This window comes from Orcinus orca, chromosome 6, assembly GCF_937001465.1.
Source record: "Orcinus orca chromosome 6, mOrcOrc1.1, whole genome shotgun sequence".
In the NCBI taxonomy this organism is placed as follows: Eukaryota; Metazoa; Chordata; class Mammalia; order Artiodactyla; family Delphinidae; genus Orcinus; species Orcinus orca.
Genome location: NC_064564.1, coordinates 96,493,648 through 96,513,578, shown reverse-complemented (window position 1 = coordinate 96,513,578; position 19,931 = coordinate 96,493,648). Strand labels below are relative to the sequence as shown.

At 40.7% G+C, this 19,931-nt stretch overlaps 1 protein-coding gene and 1 long non-coding RNA gene across 7 annotated transcripts in view; one reads left to right on the top strand and one right to left on the bottom strand.

Annotated features, from left to right (window-relative positions):
• ELP1 (elongator acetyltransferase complex subunit 1) overlaps window positions 1-19,931 on the bottom strand; it is a 64,919-nt gene that overhangs the window by 34,848 nt on the left and 10,140 nt on the right. For 5 of the 6 annotated variants that reach the window (XM_033427486.2, XM_049710944.1, XM_049710947.1 and 2 more), the window contains exons 6-20: window positions 19,052-19,137; window positions 16,841-16,937; window positions 15,826-15,916; window positions 14,626-14,749; window positions 13,593-13,686; window positions 10,154-10,384; window positions 8,861-9,031; window positions 7,962-8,061; window positions 6,057-6,236; window positions 3,744-3,850; window positions 3,098-3,201; window positions 1,849-1,902; window positions 1,651-1,756; window positions 681-796; window positions 238-311 (exon numbers count right to left, since the gene is read on the bottom strand). In XM_033427486.2, coding sequence (XP_033283377.1) covers window positions 238-311; window positions 681-796; window positions 1,651-1,756; window positions 1,849-1,902; window positions 3,098-3,201; window positions 3,744-3,850; window positions 6,057-6,236; window positions 7,962-8,061; window positions 8,861-9,031; window positions 10,154-10,384; window positions 13,593-13,686; window positions 14,626-14,749; window positions 15,826-15,916; window positions 16,841-16,937; window positions 19,052-19,137 — 1,735 coding nt within the window. The remainder of the gene's footprint in view (window positions 1-237; window positions 312-680; window positions 797-1,650; window positions 1,757-1,848; window positions 1,903-3,097; window positions 3,202-3,743; window positions 3,851-6,056; window positions 6,237-7,961; window positions 8,062-8,860; window positions 9,032-10,153; window positions 10,385-13,592; window positions 13,687-14,625; window positions 14,750-15,825; window positions 15,917-16,840; window positions 16,938-19,051; window positions 19,138-19,931) is intronic. The other variant, XM_049710948.1, reaches the window with a different exon arrangement.
• LOC125964672 (uncharacterized) lies at window positions 6,870-13,847 on the top strand. Its single transcript, XR_007477908.1, has 2 exons — window positions 6,870-6,983; window positions 12,974-13,847. It is a non-coding gene; the product is annotated as an uncharacterized LOC125964672 (long non-coding RNA).

Sequence of the window (19,931 nt, the reverse complement as noted above, 5' to 3'; positions counted from 1 at the left end):
CTAGGAAGCCCTGTTTCGTACACTGAGCCTCATGATTCCTTCTGCTAGGAATGTTTATTACACCATACGATATAAGAATCAAAGTGTGAAAAAAAGAGAGCCTCTGAGAATCTGATTGAAGATATATGTAATGAAAGATTTGAAGACTTTTAAGTTTTAAAAATCTTAATGGAATACTTGCTGTCTTCACACATAAGTCATAACAATAAGCTAACTAATCATATACATGGTACTTACTTGTCCAACCACTTCCGAATCTGAGCTAAAACCAGGGCTCGATGATGAACAACTTCTAAGTTTCCCCTTGGCATCTTAAAATAAATAAATCAAATCGATAACTTTTTTAACTAAATAGAAAAAAATTAAATACCCAGGATATACAACTTTACCTAACTCTTCTTAGAGAACTAACACAACACTGTAAAATGAGCATAGCTTTGGCAAAATTTAGTTGTGCTCAAAACTTATTTTGACTTTTAAAAGAAGTCTCCCTCTTAGCCTTACTGGGCAGAGCCTGTATTAACACTCCTTTGTATAAAGCTAACAGCGAACTTAGCAAGGAAAGGCTTATAATAAATTAACACAAATGATAAAACAGCTTAAAATATAATCCACAAGAATTCTGTTTGCTATTTACTGTCAAATGACTATCAGAAACATAGCCTGAAAAATCAGCTTACCTGTAATATAAGCTTTGTGTCCTGGGGCACAACAGTGACAATGCGTGAACCCCTCTCCACCTTCCGCAGAGATTCCCCATTAGACACATGGCTGCTGCTCAGACCTGCCTGTAATGCTAAAGACACCATAGGCTAAGCCTTAAGAATCACTGTCAGGACAAGCCACTCTCCACTAACTGCAGCTGAAACTGCACGTTATCCAAAGTAGAAGGAAGCAATTAACAACTAAGCCGCACTGCTCTCTTACTCAGCCTCAAGACCATTAGCCCCTCTGATAAACAATCTTATCCCAGAATTTTGTGCTCTCTCACAGAGCCCTCATGCACATGCCCATACACAACGTCTCAACTGATATGGAAAACACAGGGAGGACTGGGCACCTTCTCTCTGTCTTAGTGTACTGATAAAGCTACGATCGTATCACTGAAAGATTCCCTGTTTCCAAGTTATCAATAGAAGCAAAGAAAATAAGTGGGCTTTTTTTTTTCATAAGAAAATTGTGTGCATGCGCACACAAACATGCTGGGTGGGGGGACGTGGAACACAGAAAAAAGTGTGGCCGATTTCCTATGAGCCATGAGATGGAGTCCTTCAGATACACAATGGAGGGTTGCCACAGTGAGAAAAGGAAGATTACAAAGAAGATTGAGCATATTGCCAGTTTGGTGCCTACATGGTAATTCAAAGTAAAATATTAGTTATATTAAAAAATTTCCTGAAAATTGTTTGTTTACCTTAGGATGTGCTGCTTAAGGAAGGACCTCCTTCTCTTTGCTAACTGATGTGGAGTGATTCAACTGAGATATCATGTTGAGATTAGGGGCTAAGTAAATGAACTTGAAAAGTTTTCTCCAGTCTAGGACTCATGATAAAAAGCCAAAGTATGCAACAATCTTAAGTCATCAAGACTTCAAAGGACAAACGATATTAGAACAGGGACTATTTTCTATTTTATACACTGAAAACTTACTTTTCAATGATGCATCTCTCAGGCAAAAACACTGGCAAGTATGGGAATAAGTCGTCAACAATAAAAACTCATCATATACTGCAAATGATGTGATATTTGAAGCAACCTACAAAAGGTCAGGGAGGCAAAGGGGAGAGTTAGCTATATTACTTGGAGCCAAGACTGAAAAAGATCCAATGTCAGGACAAGCCTTGATACCTCAGTGTCATTGATGAAAAAGCGACATCTATCAGTCAGACCGAGGACATATTCCTGCAAAGAAATAAAATATGAAATTACAAACAATTCTAACCAAACTAGTTAAACCAAACTTTTCTATTACATGGTTCCATTGCCCTATGATTTCACATCTAGGTCCTTGTAATGCGGACTGAAGGTGCCTAAGATGTGGTTGGTCCAGTGCAAAGTGTGCTATGAGGCCATCCAGTGCATCAGCAAGCCCCGCCGTTTCTATCTCCTATGCATGTCTCAAACGTATCACCTTTTGGCCCCTCACTGCCTCCACTCACAGCCACTTTCACTCTCCTCCCTTTCAACCTACTCTCTACTGGGCAGCCAGAATAACCTTTCAAACCATGAAGCACATCACACTACTCCCTGATTAAAATCATCAATTTCCAATCTATGTTAAACGAGCAAAGCCACACTCTTTCCCATGGCCTATCACTAAGGACTAGCCATTGCTTCCGTTAGGTTCCTTGAGGAAGCTGAGCTCTTCTAAGCTCACAGTATGGATAGTTCCTCCTCCCTGGAACACTCTCCCTTTCTTAGAGATAGAACTTTCTTTTTCTTCACATCTCAGCACATACACCACCACCTCCTAGAGGCTTTCCCAGACCACCAAAAGTTGGTCTCCCCATCCTCACAGCTACCATCCTCTAACTAGCCTCAAACACTTCTCTATTCTCTACCATTACACGCTGCTCATTTACTTCATTCTCCTATCAGAAGGGACAGCCATACCCGTATTGATAGATTAAAAATTCCAGAAGGGCAGGAACTAGTCAGTTGTTTGGTTTTGTAACCACTGTATCTACCACCGGCCACAATTACAGGCATTCTAATATTTGATGAATGATAACCTACTGAATACTAGTTTCAAGATTACATTTCTGTTGTCCCCAAAAGTTACTTATAAACTAACTTTGAATGTTTTGTACAAATGGGGATAAAAGTCTGCCAATTGCATTTTTCTATTTTTGAATTTATACTTCCAAGGAAAGGAATCAACTAACCACTACATGCAATCTCCTAATCCCATTTCAGAGATTTACAGGCTGAGGCTCAGGAAACTTCTCATTGTTGAGAGTGAGTAACTCCTCATTGTTGCCTTGAGATTTAGTGGACACTCAGGTCCACCTCCAAAGTACACACTCTTTCTACTTAATGCTATCAGTTCCTGGGTCACTGCTCTAAGTGGTAAGTTTTTCTGCCTGTGTTTACTTACCTCTCCTCCAACCATGGCCAGTTCGGTCTGTGTGCACGGATAAGGAAATCGAACAGGAAATCCACCAGGGTTCTTCCATGGTTCAACAGCCAGAGAGGGTGATTCTGCAGGATTGGCAGATGAGGTTTACCAAGAGCTGATCCGCTCTTTGTAAAAAAAAAAACTGTTACATTAATACTTGCTAAAATACTTAACATGCAATTTAAATCACTTTCCAAATGTGTTTTGGAAACTCAGTAAAGTACTCCAGTTCATTACAAGAGAAAATACAGGGAGAACACACCAGCTAATTCTACTCTATAGATTAGGGTTTTTCAGGGTAGTTAAAAGACCTAATAATCACGGCAACACTGATAAGATACAAGTATATGTACTCAAGAATTAAATATCTACGTAAGTCATAAACATGCTTTCCTTTTTTTTTTTTGTGGTACGCGGGCCTCTCACTGCTGTGGCCCCTCCCACCATGGAGCATAGGCTCCGGATGTGCAGGCTTAGCGGCCATGGCTCATGGGCCCAGCCGCTCTGCGGCATGTGGGATCCTCCCGGACCAGGGCACGTACCCGTGTCCCCTACATCGGCAGGCGGACTCTCAACCACTGCGCCACCAGGGAAGCCCCCGCTTTCCTAACATTTTGATACTCACCCCAAAGGTACTTAAGTATCTGACCACCAGCCACCTGCAGTGCTACTGACTTGGTCTTGGAGTTGCAACACAGACTGATTATGACCCCATCCACTGTCACAGATGAACTGACAAGAGTAAAATAAAAAACAAAGGAAGTGAAGGAGGTGTGAACAGACTTGTTTTTCTCAAAAGTAGTGACATTTCATTGATTTTGCAAAACAGAAAAAGAAGCAATTTTCCTTTGGTGCTGCACTGCCTATTTCAATATAACATAAACATAATAAATGCACACACATATGTATATACACACTAATAGATAAACTATTGCAAGCACAAGCCCAGGTAAAGCAATTACCTGTCACATGACATTTTCCACAATGTCAATAAGTAGGTGTCTACATTGTGAGGTCATCACTCCTATTCTGGCAGCAACTTTACATAACTTATTGCAACTTATTTCAATTTATTGCATTAAATAAAGCAGTGAATCTGTGGGAAAGTGAGCACGCTTAATACCTATATTGCTATTATATTCATTCATAGAAATCTGTGGGTCTCCCTTAATGGGAAGAGAGGAATCTGTTATTGCCATTATATTTTTTCCTGAGTCAATGAACCAAGAGTAGACATGTCTTAAAGGAAGTGGAAGAGGTACGATAAAAGCAAATGGTGCCAATGCTAACATTTATTCAAAGAGTTTTAAACAAATCTACAAAAACCCCCAAGATGCCACAAATTTGGGGAGGATAAGTTATCTGAGAAGTTAAAGGAATAGACTCTGGAGGTGCAATGGCTGGGACTGGATCCTGGCTCCACCTGCGTTATCTCAGGCAAGTTACTTAAACTGCTCTGTGCCTCAGCTGTCTTAGCTGTCAAATGAGGGCGCCAACAGTACATACTTCAGAGAGGTGCTGTGAGAAATAAGTGAGTTAATACAGGAAAAGCATTTAAAAGGGTACCTTTTACAAAGCACAAGCTATAGTAAATGTAAGCTATAAGCTGATTGGGGGACTATATATTTGTCAAAGACTAACATTTTTTATGAACAAAATAGTCTTTTTTGAGAAACAAAAGTCAAAGCAGCAGAAATATATTTTAAATGACTTCTCACTTCCTTTATAGCAAATGAGATGACTGCATTTACCTTCTACAAGATGATAAAAAAATTTCAAATTTTTAGTAGTGGAAACATGCATAATTTAGGCATTTCTAATGTAAATTGCTCTGTTTTACAAAGGAAGCCCCTGTTAAGTCTGCATGCAGCTAGAACATATTCTGCATCCAGACATATTCACAAAACCTTTAAAAATGTGAAACATTACTGGGACTTCCCTGGGGGCCAGCGGTTAAGACTCCACGCTCCCAATGCAGGGAGCCCGGGTTGGATCCCTGGTTGGGGAACTAGATCCCACGTGACGCAACTAAAAAAGATCCTGCGTGCCACAACTAAGACCTGGCGCAGCCAAAATAAATCATAAATAAATAAATATTTTTTTAAAAATATGAAGCAGTATCATTCAAAGATTAGAAATTAATGACTGCATTTGGAATATGCTTCATGTATACAATAAAGAAAGGTTCCTAATTTTGCAACAACGGTTTTCAGAATTTAAACCTAACCAGCAGAACTTTAATTACATGTGAATCTGGGGATTACTATCAATGTATGCCGAAGGTGCCGAGTTTTGACACTGGAAACCTGAGGATTTCTCGGAGCTGTCCACACAACGCTATCTGGTGCACAACAGGGCTTGCGATACAGAAAACAACATTCATTAATGAAACCTGTTACGTGACAAAGATGCAGTCGGGAATCAAAATGAAACTCAGGGCCAGGGAGCTATGAAATTTTAGCAAAGAAAAACAGAAGAGGTTTTCTAGTAATAAATGCAATCAAGTGCCAAACAAAATGTACAGGAGGCTGGAAGAAGTATTTTGAAGTCACTAAATCAAAATGAAGTGCATATATATAGATCTCATAGTCGATTTTAATAACTAACAAGGGTAATTAGAGTGGCTAATTCTCATAGGCTAATAATTACTCTGCTGGAATATAAGGTGAATGAAAATTTTTAACACACCTTAAAAATGTTTTGCCTCATCTCTTGGCAGTTGTGCTATTTTTCACCACTTCTTGATGTATTTTAGTCTATATTTTGACATGACTAAAAACTAGACTTAACCCTCTTGCTAAGTATGTCTAAAAAGGAAGCCACTGCCCCTCAACCCTGCTCACTGGAAGTAAAAAAAAAAAAAAAGTCCCATGCTCATAAAAGAAGCCTAACTCTATCTGCTTATTAACACATGGAATACAGCGAATTGTTGGAATACCTAATGTTGAGCTGTCCCTGCTCATCATCCATCGCAGAAGGGGCCACAGTCAGATGGTGAATGACAGACTGTGGGCTGGACTGACTGTGGCTCACAGCCAGGAAAACGTCTTCCTGAACCCAGGTGAGAAGGCCAAGCTTCAGTGGGTTTACTTCATCTTCACTGTTCTCAAACTGAATTCTGTTTTAAACATCGAAGAATTTACAAAACATGAATAAAACTTTAACATCACCGAGATTTTCCTGAATGAAGGATGAACCACTTTATATATAGTTAACTCCTAATTATTTGGAGGGACAAAACCTGAGGTAATGCCCAATACCAGAAAATCCAAAAATAATGTTTGCCTGGCTTAAGAATACATTTTTCTAGTATTTAAAATTAAGTATCTTATACTCTGAGATCTTTAGATTTGAAGAGAACATTTCAAGAAACTGACTACACAAGAAAAACTGACAGCCCCAGGCCCTACACTAATAAACCCCAGCAGTCTTCCATGGTTACCATTTACCAGCATTCAAACCAGGCTTCAGCAGATATTTAGGTCTCAGCTGAACGGATCCTAAGCATCTCGTATCAAAATGACTAACTCGTTTGGGAGATGACTTCTTTGCCGCTAATGCCTTCCTCCTGTAGCATTCAGACACTGGAGGAGGGCCTGTTTTTACTACTTCACGCGGGAACTCACAATGGCTCCTTCCTGTCTTTCAGCTCAAGCAGCACATCCTCAGCACCCACTAAAGCTGAGTCACTAGTCTGATCTTCCTACTCAAGCAGCTCTCCCTGGACTCAGTCTCTTCACTGCATTCAGCCCCACGCAGGAGCATTCCTGCCTTGGGTTCTCACTGACACTCTTCTGCCCACCACACTCAACATTCTCAATCCTTCTTTGGCAATCCTAAACCTATCTCTTTTTCAAGGTTCAAGGTAAGTTATTTATGCCCTTCATGAAATCTTCTCTAAATGACTTAGAGCTATCCTTCTCACAATGTTTTAAAAAATGAAACTATATTCTCAATTTCCTCATGCTTTCTAGTTTGCCTTTAATCTGTCCTCTGAACTTCCAAGTCTGTGAAATGAAATAATCCATGTACATGCTCTTTGAAAAACTACTAAGCATTATATAGACAGCTCCCAAATCATACACAGGTAGGAAATATATTCATTAAATATATTGCATATATTGGCATTTAAGAAACATTTTATTTGTTATATTCAGTTATTTGCTCATTATTCCCATTAATTTAGAAATAAGTGCGCCCAGGAGACAAAGTACTGCGTTAGTTAAGAACATGGGCTTATTAAATAGAACACAATCAAATTCTGGGTTCTCACAGAAATGGACTTATAATTAATAATTTGGCTTCTGGGTCATTTTACAATGCCTATAGTGCACCTGAGGTATTCAATTATATCCAACTGTTTGTAGTACTGTTTCAATAGGAAAATGCATTCTGATTTGCAACATGAGAGCCTCAAAACACAGCAACCAAAAGTTCTGCATTGTAGGATGAAACAAACTAGAGACTGCATTAGGTCAGCCGCACATTAACAATGTACATATCCTCATTTGTGTAAGCAAATGCACTCTGCTCTACCATCTGCATCTCCATCTTTCCCATGGGATATTCCCTGTTGAAAATCCCCCCAGGGATGTTGGGGGAATGGGTTCTAAGTCAGCCTAAGACCTATGCTCCATTGCCACCCATCAGCATATACGATATTCAGATATATAGGTAACTGACTTCTCCAACCAGGCTGTAAAACCAGGACCAAGGTGTTGTGTCTACTTCTTGTTCCACTGAGCAACAGGCACAGGATAAGGTAATAACAGCTGGCTGAATTTAGGACTAAATGCTGGCTGCTTCTGTGCCCAGAGGTCCAAGGCAACTAAGAACAACCTACTTGTAGTTCTTGTCCAGATGAGGTGTTCTAAGAGAAATTTTAAATCCATTTCCACCCACAGCTCCCAGTTTCACTGTAGAGTCTATGCTTGGACTATCACCTAGGAAAAAAAAAATGCAAATACTATCATAGTAAACTACAAACATTTTTCCTGATACTAAGGATATGGGGTTCTGCATTTAATGGGCTCTAGAAGGTAATCCACTTTACAAATAAAGCAATCTAGAAAATAACCACATCTCAACCTCTTTCTTAAATTAAATTTCTGCCTACCTTTCAGGCTAAGAATTCAAAACTTATTTGAAAACAAGGCTACCACTGCCATGAGCCAGTATAACCTACGATACAACCACAGAATTCACAAATTTCAGGTTCTTCAAGTATATCAGGAAAGCAACTAGAAACCGGCAGCAATGTGACTGTGGAAAGACAACTAGATTAGATGCTAAAACACCTAAGTAGAGGTCCTTGTCCTTTCTTGCTCAAGCAGACTGCAAACCCTCCGGCATGCTGTTCCCTCATCTATAAAACAGAAAAACTCCACCTCTGACACAGCTCCTAGGAAAGCTGTGAGATCAACTGAAAATACGTGCAATGGCAATGTTAAGGATGTAATGAGATACTACGTTCTTTCTAGGGTTGAGAATTATTCTTAAATAACTAACCCTTCAAATTCAACAAAGCAAAAGGAATTGTTCTTATTAGCCAGAGTAGGATTGAACACCCTCCACAAACACAGAAAAAACCCTGCAAGTCAATTAAACATCACAGTAAGAATGATATTAATTATAAACTTCAAAATTTTTGGAAGCCCTAGAGCTAATGCAACACCAAACTGTAATTTGCTTTCATGTAGGAGATTTGATTCAGAACATCCTGATAACAGTTTCTGAACATACCACATTTATAAACAGAAATCTGGTTACTGGCATCTAGGACAGCGAGGTCATTGCTCTTTTTAGGGTGTGCCGAGAACATGACTTGATTTACAGGGTGTGGGAGCAGCAGTCGGTAGGTGCACATGGGAGGCGGAACCACACTCTGCCGGAAGACTGTCACCAATACCCTGTCTGCATGCGAGAGAGAAAGAGGATGAGACACATGGATGTTCAATTCGTAAAACAAGGCATCTGAACAGCACAGTACCACTAATTAATAATGGTGGTAGAAAATATACAGCGATTCTTAAAAGTAACTGTTGGTGTTTTTATCATGAATAAGCTTAAATACAGTGTAGAGGAGGGAAGTAAGTGTCAGAGCTCTGTCTATATCTGGCTATTGTCACCTCCAGGCCTATAGCAGTCCATCTCGGGGCTTGGAGTTTCAGGTGCCAGGGACTAGGGCAAGCAGGCCAAAAGGTCAGAGTTCTAGCTTTAAACCTGGGCCTGCAACCAAGCCAGAATAAACCAAAATCCTTAAAGCACTTCCCTGTGCATGGATCTGGTAATAAGGCATAGGTGCTTAAGTCCTCTATATAGAACATATGATTGTAAAATCAGTATTACGATCACTACATAGAACATAAATTAGTACATCAACTCACGTTACCACCTTAGAAGCAAGTTTTCCTTTAGGTCATTAGCAATAAATAAACTGTCTATTCAGGAAAGACTGACTTTCCCTAGTTTCTTTCCCCTCACTAAACAAAAAGCCTCAACCTAATTAAAAAATACCAATCCAATCCGAGTACTAGGCAGATGTCTGTAACTTGAACTGAAGATACTGGAAAGGTATATAATTAGCAAGCAAATTATATATATAAATTAAATATATATCAAAAAATAAAGCAACATAATGGAGTGGTGTGAGGGTCAACGCAACCCTATGTCAGGGCACAAAGGCAAGGCTGACACACCAACGCCAGAAGCCTACTGTTGTCTTCCTCTCCACCCAGGGTCAGAAATGTCAATGTCTTCAAAGCCCAGACAAGTAAATGTGTAAAGGCCATGGCTGTAGTAGAAAAGGGAGTTGAGGGAGGCAGGGGGAGAGGAGAGACCATGGTTCTCAGGGGAGTACATGCCTCACCTAAGGGCGTTCCCATTCAAGCGAAACCAAAACAAGTAAAAACAAACCAAACAACCAGAATAATCAATCAAATAAAAATCCTGCACTGTTTCAGTCAAACCACCACATCTGCAGGCTCCTGGCTCAGGCCCCCTGCGGGCCCACGGACACACTTTCCAGCTCCTTACTTCCATCAACAACAGCCACATTTGCCATGTCACTTAAATTCTCTCCTGAGCTCCGGTCAGTCGTCCAGTGCCAGTCATAGCAGAGGTAATGCCAGCCTTGACAGAGAACATGCAGCCGGTATGGGGTCACCGGGTCCCACATCAGAGACACAATCTTGCTCTTCCCACAGGTGCTGAAGGGCAGGCTTTGCTTGAGATACCAGTGATAGTTTCCAACAGTCCAGAGCTGAACTGCAGGGGAAAATGAAAAGGAGGCCATCAGAGGCAGGGGTCTGAGGACTAGACTTCGTACCACTTGCTAGAGAGGGATGAGGACACCCTTTTCTTTTTCAAATGACCCTTTCTGCTCAGCCTCTTCATTAAGATAATAATATTAACAATAATTGTTAAAGTATAGTTTGTCATGAGGATAAAATATTAAGCATCAATAAGGTCAGAAGCACATGTGTTCATTTCTACCTCTACCTTCAAACTTTATGACCATGATGATGGAAGGCTCCTACCACAGGACAGTGCTTTAGTGAGTTGTTTTTTTCCATTAAGACTTAGAAAGAAGAAAATTTGGCAATTAGATTAAAAGTATTAAAACACTCAATCCAAGAGCACTAGACTAGCATCACTATGTTGTATTACGCTTAAGACGCTTACTATTTTCTTCCAGGTGTTTTGCATGCAGTTATGTCCAAGGGAGATTAGCATGCAATTACCCTTAAAAGAACAAGACCAAAACCTGTAGTGCGCAGGAAATAGGAAGAAGTTGGTCAAAGAGTACAAACCCTTCAGTTATACGTTCCAGAGATCTAATGTATAGCATGGTGACTACAGTTAACAATACTGTATTGTATACTTGAAAGTTGCTACGAGAGTAGATTTAAAATGTTCTCACCGGGCTTCCCTGGTGGTGCAGTGGTTAAGAATCCGCCTGCCAATGCAGGGGACACGGGTTCGAGCCCTGGTCTGGGACGATCCCACATGCCACGGAGCAACTAAGCCCGTGCGCCACAACTACTGAGCCTGCGCTCTAGAGCCCACGAGCCACAACTACTGAGCCCATGTGCCACAACTACTGAGCCTGCGTGCCACAACTACTGAAGTTTGCATGGAGGCAAGTGGAGCAACTAAGCCCGTGCACCACAACTACTGAGCCTGCGCTCTAGAGCCTGTGCTCCGTGACAAGAGAAGCCACCACAATGAGAAGCCCGCGCACCGCACCGAAGAGTAGTCCCTGCTCGCCACAACTAGAGAAAGCCCGCACGCAGCAATGAAGACCCAACGCAGCCAAAAAAAAGTTCTCACCATACAACAAAAATGGTAATTATGTGAAGTGAAGGATGAGTTAATCAACCTTACTGTGGCAAACAGTTCACAGTACATGCATGCATCAAATCATCACATTGTAGCTCCTGAATGTACACGTTGTATGTCAATTATATCTCAATAAAGCTGGAAAAAAAAAGACCTAATCATGTCAAAGCCAACCTCTGTTAAACAGATGACAAACATAAATGAAGATTTTAATTATATTAAGGAATTTCTTTTCTTTAAACATCTCCCTCATCACTAATTCTTAACTCAGCAATCACAGCAAATCCAACCTAGTTCTCAAACAAGGCTACTACAATACTTCAACCTACCTCTGGGTTAAGTTAGACTACATGCTCATGCTCTGTGAGGACAGATGTTGTGGCTGTTCTTGCAGCTACACTTTTATCCTGAGCATAACACAGGGCCAGCCGTTAACACCTGGTTAATCAGTGGTTCTCAACTCTGGCTACACATTAAAAAATCACCTGGGGACTTCCCTGGTGGTGCAGTGGTTAAGAATCCGCCTGCCAATGCAGGGGACATGGGTTCGAGCCCTAGTCTGGGAAGATGCCACATGCCGCGGAGTAACTAAGCCCATGCGCCACAACTACTGAAGCCTGTGCAACTAGAGCCCGTGCTCCACAACAAGAGAAGCTACCGCAATGAGAAGCCCACACAGCACAAGGAAGAGTGGCCCCCACTCGCCGCAACTAGAGACAGTCTGCGCACAGCAACGAAGACCCAACACAGCCAAAAATAAATAAATAAATAAAATTAAAAATAAATAAGTAAATAAATGTCAGTGTTTACCAAAAAAAAATCACCTGGAACCTTTTTTTTTAATTTACTACTGATGTATAGTCCCCATTATAACACACTGAGAGCAGCTCTGAAATAAGACATTGGTAGCATTTTTTTTTTCCTAAAGCTGCAGCCAGGGTTGAGAACTATTGTGTTGAATGAATAAATGAATGAATGAGCTTCTCAGTAACATTTCAGTTAAAGTTCTATTGATTAAAAAGTTTGAAAGCCACTCAGAAAATAATCAAGCAAATGAAAAGATTTATGAAAAAAATGTTCAGTGCACTGCTATTGATGACAGTGAAAAATTACAAAACTTTAAATGTCTAACAACTAAGATTTAATACACTGTAGCATAAATGAATATACAGCAATTTAAAATGACACAGATAGATATCTGAAATGGAAAGTTTGTGACACACTGTAAAAGCAAGTTACAAAATTGCAGGTATCATACCTACATATTTAACAAAAATGAGATTATAGCTTTACTGAGATGTATACATAAAATCTGGAAGACGAGAAACTTTAAATAGTGATTATTACTGAGTGACAGAATTATGGAAGAACTCCTCTTCTTCGCATCTTTATTTTCTAATGCTTTCACATATTACATATACACTGAAAAATACATATTTACAATTTGATTTGCAATTTAAAAGCTATAGAAGATTTTTACTTATATCTAATCTCATTTCTCTTTCACTTCCACAGTATTCCTTTGGCTAGCATTTTTATTTGCTACAGTGGTCCCATCCATGAAGAGAAAGCACTGATGACTTGTGATAATTTACATGTCAACTTGGCTAGGCTATGGTGTCTAGTTGTTTGATCAAACACTAGTCTAGACGTTGCTGGGAAGGTATTCTGCGGATGTGATTAACCTTTATAATCAGCTGACTTTAAGTACAGCAGACTACCCTCCATAATGTGGATAAATCTCAACCAAAGAGTTCATAGAGCCTAAGAGCAAAAACTAAGGCCTCCCATGGAAAACGGAATTTTGCCTCAAGACTGTAACAGAGAATCTTGTCCGAGTTTCCAGACTGTGGGCCTGTCCCACAGATTTTGGACTCAAGACTGCAATATCAACTCTTCACTGAATTTCCAACCAGCCAGCTTACCCTGATTCTATTTCTCTAGAGACCCTGCCTGATACATAACTGAAATCCATCCCATCAAAAGCTAACCACTCCCTCATCTCTACCTACCCCCCTCAGTTATCTCTGATTCCATTACAAGACTAAGTGAAAAGGATAAAGGAAACTCCATGGCCTACTACTTTCAATTACATTTTATGGGGCAGAAGGCTGAGGTACTAGAGCTGTCTTACCATAGGTTTTTAGAGTGGAATTTTCTTCCCTCTGAAGGTCTTCCAGCCAAACTGCAAGCACAGTGGAATCTGCATTCCAGAGAAGGTCATTAACCTAGTAGGGAAAAAAGACCTGTCACTGGCCTTTATGTATTTACCTCAAAATCTTTATGATAGCTGAATTCCCTGCTCTCACAAGTCAAATAATCCCACACTTGAGTTGATCCCTAGCTGTAAATTACTAACCTATGGAGTTTTTAAACAAATCTCTGTCATATGTAAAGGACTTCAAAAAAATGCATTATGTTTAAATACTTAACCAAATGAAGGTGACATTTTTAGACAATCAAGAATATTTGAATATGGACTAGATATTAGATAATATTAAGGAGTTATTACTAATTTTGTAAGGTATCATAATGAATTGTGGTTATATTAAGAAAAATGTTCTCAATTGTTAGAGAAATGAATATTGAAAATATGATTTTTAAAATTAAAACCCTAGGAAAGTCTTACAAAGTGTGTGTGTAGGGGGCGGGGCAGAGAGTGAAGAATAGATGAAAATAATTTTGCAAAATGCTGGTACATATCTGTTGAAAGTAAGTAATAGGTACATGGGAGTTCATTAAACTCTTCTCTCAACTTTTAATATATTTAAATTTTTACATAATTAAAAATTACCATGATTTGTTTTCGCTCCAGCGAAGATCCAAATGGTACACAACCTCCTTAAGGTTTACATGTTAAAAATGGCAAGTGTCTTTATCACTGGAAGAATTATGCTTTTGTCAAAATAAACAATAAAAACTGGCATTTATATTTCCTTTCTGTGTTTTATCTAGGGTGAGGAAGGAATGCTATTTCTTCTCTACAAAATCTCCTTAGGAAAAACAATTTGGTTTATAAAAAAAAAAATTCAGTCATAGGAAGCCCCTATTTTTATTACTGTCTACTCTGGGGCTTCTATTTACATACCCATATCAAATACAAATCTTCTTCTCTACAGCTGTGCAAAGTCCTCTAAATTTGATGGTAAAACAACTCAGGCACCTACCTTAACCTCATCTTTAAAGAAAGGAAGTGTAAAATGTCCATGGAGAAGTCCATTTTTCTCAAAAAACACAACATCCTGCTGATTGGGTTTATCTTGCGTAGATGCAATCAAACTGCCTGAGGGCCTTAAAGCAAACCCAGAGTGTTAGAGCATCCAAAAGCTCATCCGGCTGGCTAAGAACAAGATGAAATTCAGAGAAACACTTTTTTCAGCAAAAACAAAAAGCCTCCATCCAAGGAAGTTTTAAATCCCATGTTTCCTGGCAAGCAGTCACCCTAGTGTGGGACTGTATCTGCCCAGAGGACAGAGTGCCTTTTCCTGATTTGCACAAGGGCTCTATTTGCCCACAAAGACTCACAGATTAAGACTGCACTTGGGTGACTTTTTAAAAGAACCAATAAATTATTTAAACCATTCCCAGTATAATGTCCTATAAAACCATAAACTATTTCTCTTTCAATTATATGACTTCAGCAATATTACATGCTCAGGTAGGTATTTTTAAAGACTTCTAAATCTACTGAAAACACGTTGATCGCCCCACCTTGTTTGTATTTGTCTCTAGAGTTTTAATTCAAATACATTTCTCTCTTTTCTCTGTCGTCCAACTGCCACTCAAATACCGGTGGGAAACATGTCTAAAACCTAGAGACCTAGGTTTTGCCTATAACAGATGCTGCTGAGGCAGAAAATATTTCATCTATAATCAGGACAGCCATATATCATAAGCAGGTTGTGACCTGCACAAGGGTACTAGGCCAACAGGTGAATTGGGCCCAAATCCAGCCCGTGTGTTCCTCAGCAAACAGGTCCCCTTAGTGTGGGAGTTTGTGCAGAGAAAGGAAGCCCTTTTCCTAGTTTTCACCAAAGCTCTGCTGCCCCACAGAAATTCACAGACTGCAACTTCCCTTCGAAGCACCACTTTCTGTTTTACACAGTGGCTTCATGTAGCCCCCGCCTATAACCTACAAAATGTGTGGGCCTTGGAATGATGAGGTCTGCGAAGCTCAGAATCTACTATTCAAACCACATTCAGACTTCAGGGAACTAAAAAAGAAAGATACAGGCTTACAGTCAAATGAGAAAAAGTAATTATCTCTTTGTGTTTTATAAACACCTACATTCAGTAGGTACCACCACTCCCACCATAGTACCAAGAAATCTCTGGCAAGAAGTTACAAGGTTTCTTCTCCCACTCACTTCCAAGCCAGAGCAGGTCCCAGTCCTGCCACAGGCTCACTGGTTGACTGTAAAGCAAACTCCCGGCTCCACACTCTGACCTTTCGAGCCCCTGTGTAGTAGACAGAGGGAGAAAAACAACAATGGCAAAATTTAAAGCATTGTGATAAATGTTGTCAAGTCTGAACTTCCAAACACCTTCCTTATTAATAAAAACTGTCATGGTTTCACAAAGCCAATTAGATGAATCTTGTTAAAAATTCGTATCCAGGGCTTCCCTGGTGGCATAGTAGTTAAGAATCCGTCTGCGGGGCTTCCCTGGTGGCGCAGTGGTTGAGAGTCCACCTGCCGATGCAGGGGACACGGGTACGTGCCCCGGTCCGGAGGATCCCACATGCCACGGAGCGGCTGGGCCCGTGAGCCATGGCTGCTGAGCCTGCACATCCGGAGCCTCTGCTCCGCAACGGGACAGGCCACAACGGTGAGAGGCCCATGTACCGCAAAAAAAAAAAAAAAAAAAGAATCCGTCTGCCAATGCAGGGTTCGAGCCCTGGTCTGGGAAGATCCCACATGCTGCGGAGCAACTAAGCCCATGAGCCACAACTACTGAGCCTGCGCTCTAGAGCCCGTGAGCCACAACTACTGAGCCCATGCGCCACAACTACTGAAGCCCGCGCACCTAGAGCCTGTGCTCCACAACAAGAGAAGCCACTGCAATGAGAAGCATGTGCACTGCAATGAAGAGTAGCCCCCGGTCGCTGCAACTAGAGAAAGCCCGTGTGCAGCAACAAAAGACCAAACACAGCCAAAAATAAATAAATAAAATAAATTTATAAATAATAAATTAAAAAAATTTTTTAAATGCTTTAAAAAAAATTCATATCAAACTGGTAGGAGGCTGGGCCAAATAGCCTCAAAGAACTCTTCTGATTCTCAGCTCTATATTCATTTAACACCTGAAGCAGCACATTGTTACCTCATGGGTGTAATGAAAGAAAACCCTCAAAGCAAAAGTAAGAAAAATTTATTTCCATACCTGTCTCTGGGCAAACAACACTCACAGCAAAAAACTGTCCATCACCACGCCAGGTAACTTGTGGTCTATGGTCATCCCAGGGCAAAGCAGACTCGTGCTAAAGAGAGGAAAAAACACAAATGTTACTGGTGGCCTTAAATGGCCCAGAACCAAACAAGCCTCAGGCTATTAAAGTTAAATCTTTTATATAAGGTTTAAGCTATCTAGAAATCGAGTTTCACAGAATCCTCAGGAACCCTTCCAGAAGGGCCCTTAGACCCAAAAATCAAGAGAAAAGAACTTAAAACCAAACAAAACAAAATCTTTCTCTGGACATTAAAAAGTGGCCCCCAAGCATAGCAACAGGGAAAAAGAGCCACATATCTAGATATTAAAAATAACGAGCTGAGGAATCTATCCGATAACTATATAAGAAAATTAATGTTTGTCTAAATTTAAGAGGGTAGAGTTTTATTCACTGAGTAAACTTCACAATGCTGCAAAGAAGAGTTAAGAAGATGAGAGGAATGTGGGCAGGGAAGAGCCAGAGGAGATAAAGCCAGCAGCAGTGATGAAAACATGGACAAGCTCCGCATTCTGCAGCACCGAAAGAAGAAAGGTTTCCAGTGCCACTTGCATCTCAGTCCCGAATGCCTTGAAGACAGAAGCCAATTCTGTGGGGTTGGGGACAAATGACCACCTGAGCATCCGTCATCACATTCTAGTGACAGGCTAAGTCAGAATGGTGCTAGTGCCAGAAACTGCACAGTAGGGAATACACAGCAGCCTAACAAGATTTATTCTCAATGAAACTGCCCTGTGGTATACACAAACTTCCTCTAGTGAAGGGTTAGGAGACAATATGAGTTACACAGAATGTAGCCAGAAATTAATTAAGGATGGAAAATGTAACGGCAGGCAGTGTATGATTTCATCTATCCTAGAAGGTCAGCACAGGGAAATCTCCACATATAATACAGACAAAGTGCTTCCATTCGCTCAGGCCCACATCTGGGGATTATCCTCAATTCCTCTCTCTCTCTCTTACCCTACATCTGATCTATTATCAATAAATCCTGTAGCTCTATCCTTCAAAATGTATCCAGAAAGAAGGAAAACATAGAGTTTCATCCAGGAAGAGAAATCAGGAAAAAAAAGACTAATATATACGTATGTAGGAAAAGTATAAAAACATGCACGTGAATTATCAACAGTGAACGCAGGGCAGCAGCTCCTTCTGGGGAGGAAGGGGGAGGGTATCAGGAAGGGATACAGAGTGCTTCATTTCTGTCTGTGGTGAGTTATTTTTTTAAATGAATATTGGTGATACTTATTCTCTATGTGAAAAAAAAAATAACAAAACAACTTGGCAATAAAAAAGAAAAAGGATCTTTCTAGGATGACTTATTCCCTAAGGTCTCCAAACAGCTTGTTTTACTAGAGCAGAAGAGATCTGTCCATTACCGCCCTCTACCTGTGAAACAGAGCAGGACCCGATGGTCCCCCCAACCCCATGTCCTCAGCCTGCCTTTTGTCTGCAGAAAAACTTTAGCCAAACAGTAAGTTTAATCAGAGAAGTGAGAAAATGCAGAAACAAAGGAAAACAGTCCAACATGACTAAATAATAATAGTTTAGGCATTAAGCACAGTCAAGGACCTTTTTAGTTCCTCCTCAAGGGCTACAGATAATATTCTGAGCCATATCCTGTGAGCTGTCTTATAGATACTGAAACCGCCACCAGGTGGAAGAAATTAACTACATGATGACCAGACTGTGGCCATGACATAAGCTGCCACAAATCCGAGAACTGGCCTCCAAGAAATGGGAACAAACCGACCCTGGAAGTAAAGACTAACTGTACTTAATAATCAAGATGATGCTGGTCAGACCACCGCATGACCAATTTCAAGATGACTGTCAGAGCTGCCTGTACTGTTTCTGCATGTAGCGCCCCCTCGGCCTTTAAAGCTCTTGCCCACTGGTTGTCAGGGAGGGGAGTCGGCCTTTGGACAAAAATCACCCGCCCCCCAACCCTCCCACCCCCCAGTTGCTGGCATCCAGCGGAATAAAGCAAACTTTCCTTTCCACCAACCTTGCCTCTTTATTGGCTTTAGAGCGGCGAGCAGCCGGACCCCACTTTTGGTAACACCTGGACACCTAAGAGCTCCTGGTGGGTAGCAGAACTTCTATTTGTTCGAAAGAAGGTTTTTTATCCATCAGACCAACCTTACCATTTGCATCTGAAAGGCGGCTTGCCTGCCTTCTGATCCATGGAACTGTGTCTCCTTCCTGCCCCAGCCAACAGTGATGAACTTGCCTAGAGAACAAGTGAGTGAGAATATGCAAGACAACCAATAAGCTAAATAAAATAAAAGCAGTTTCATGGCTATTCTTCATGAACTTGGGTCCTCTGAGACCTCTCAATAGATTGACCAGCAGTCAATATTTTAAAAACCTACATTCCATATTATATACTGAAGGGATTCTGAAGCCTCTGAAATGCCCTTATTTTGGAAAGAGCTTTACTGCCATTGTATATAAATTCCCTTGATGACAGTCAGCAATCCATCCCCACTTTACAAGGAGAATGAAACATGAAGAATCTATGCAATATGTCCACAGATAACAAAACATAAAACTCAAGAAGACAAGAGCTGGGAATAAAATTCCAATCGTAAGTTCAATCCACTAAATGTATCCAACCTCCCTGCTAGTGATGGAGACCATGATTATGGAATTCAAGCCCTCACAGAGACTGACACACCCTAGTGACAGAGGCCAAAATTAGAACACAGGGCTTCTGCCTTCCAGGCTGGGCTTCTTTCTAAATTATAATGCTGATCTTACATAAAATATAGAGTCAGTTGCTGAAATAATGCAGCCTTCTGCTCCTGAAGGTAGGACCTGGCATCCACCTATAAGAGGTACTAGAGAGATGCCCCTGAAAGCATCGGCCAGATCCAGGACCCAATATTTCCCTCCTACAACTGATGCTGATTCTGACGAAGCAGCGCTGTTTATAATTTCTATAAATTATGGGTCAGCATGACCGTTTCCTGTCTGCTCTGCTGGGCACACCCAAGTATTGCAGTATCCCAAAGCATACCTTGC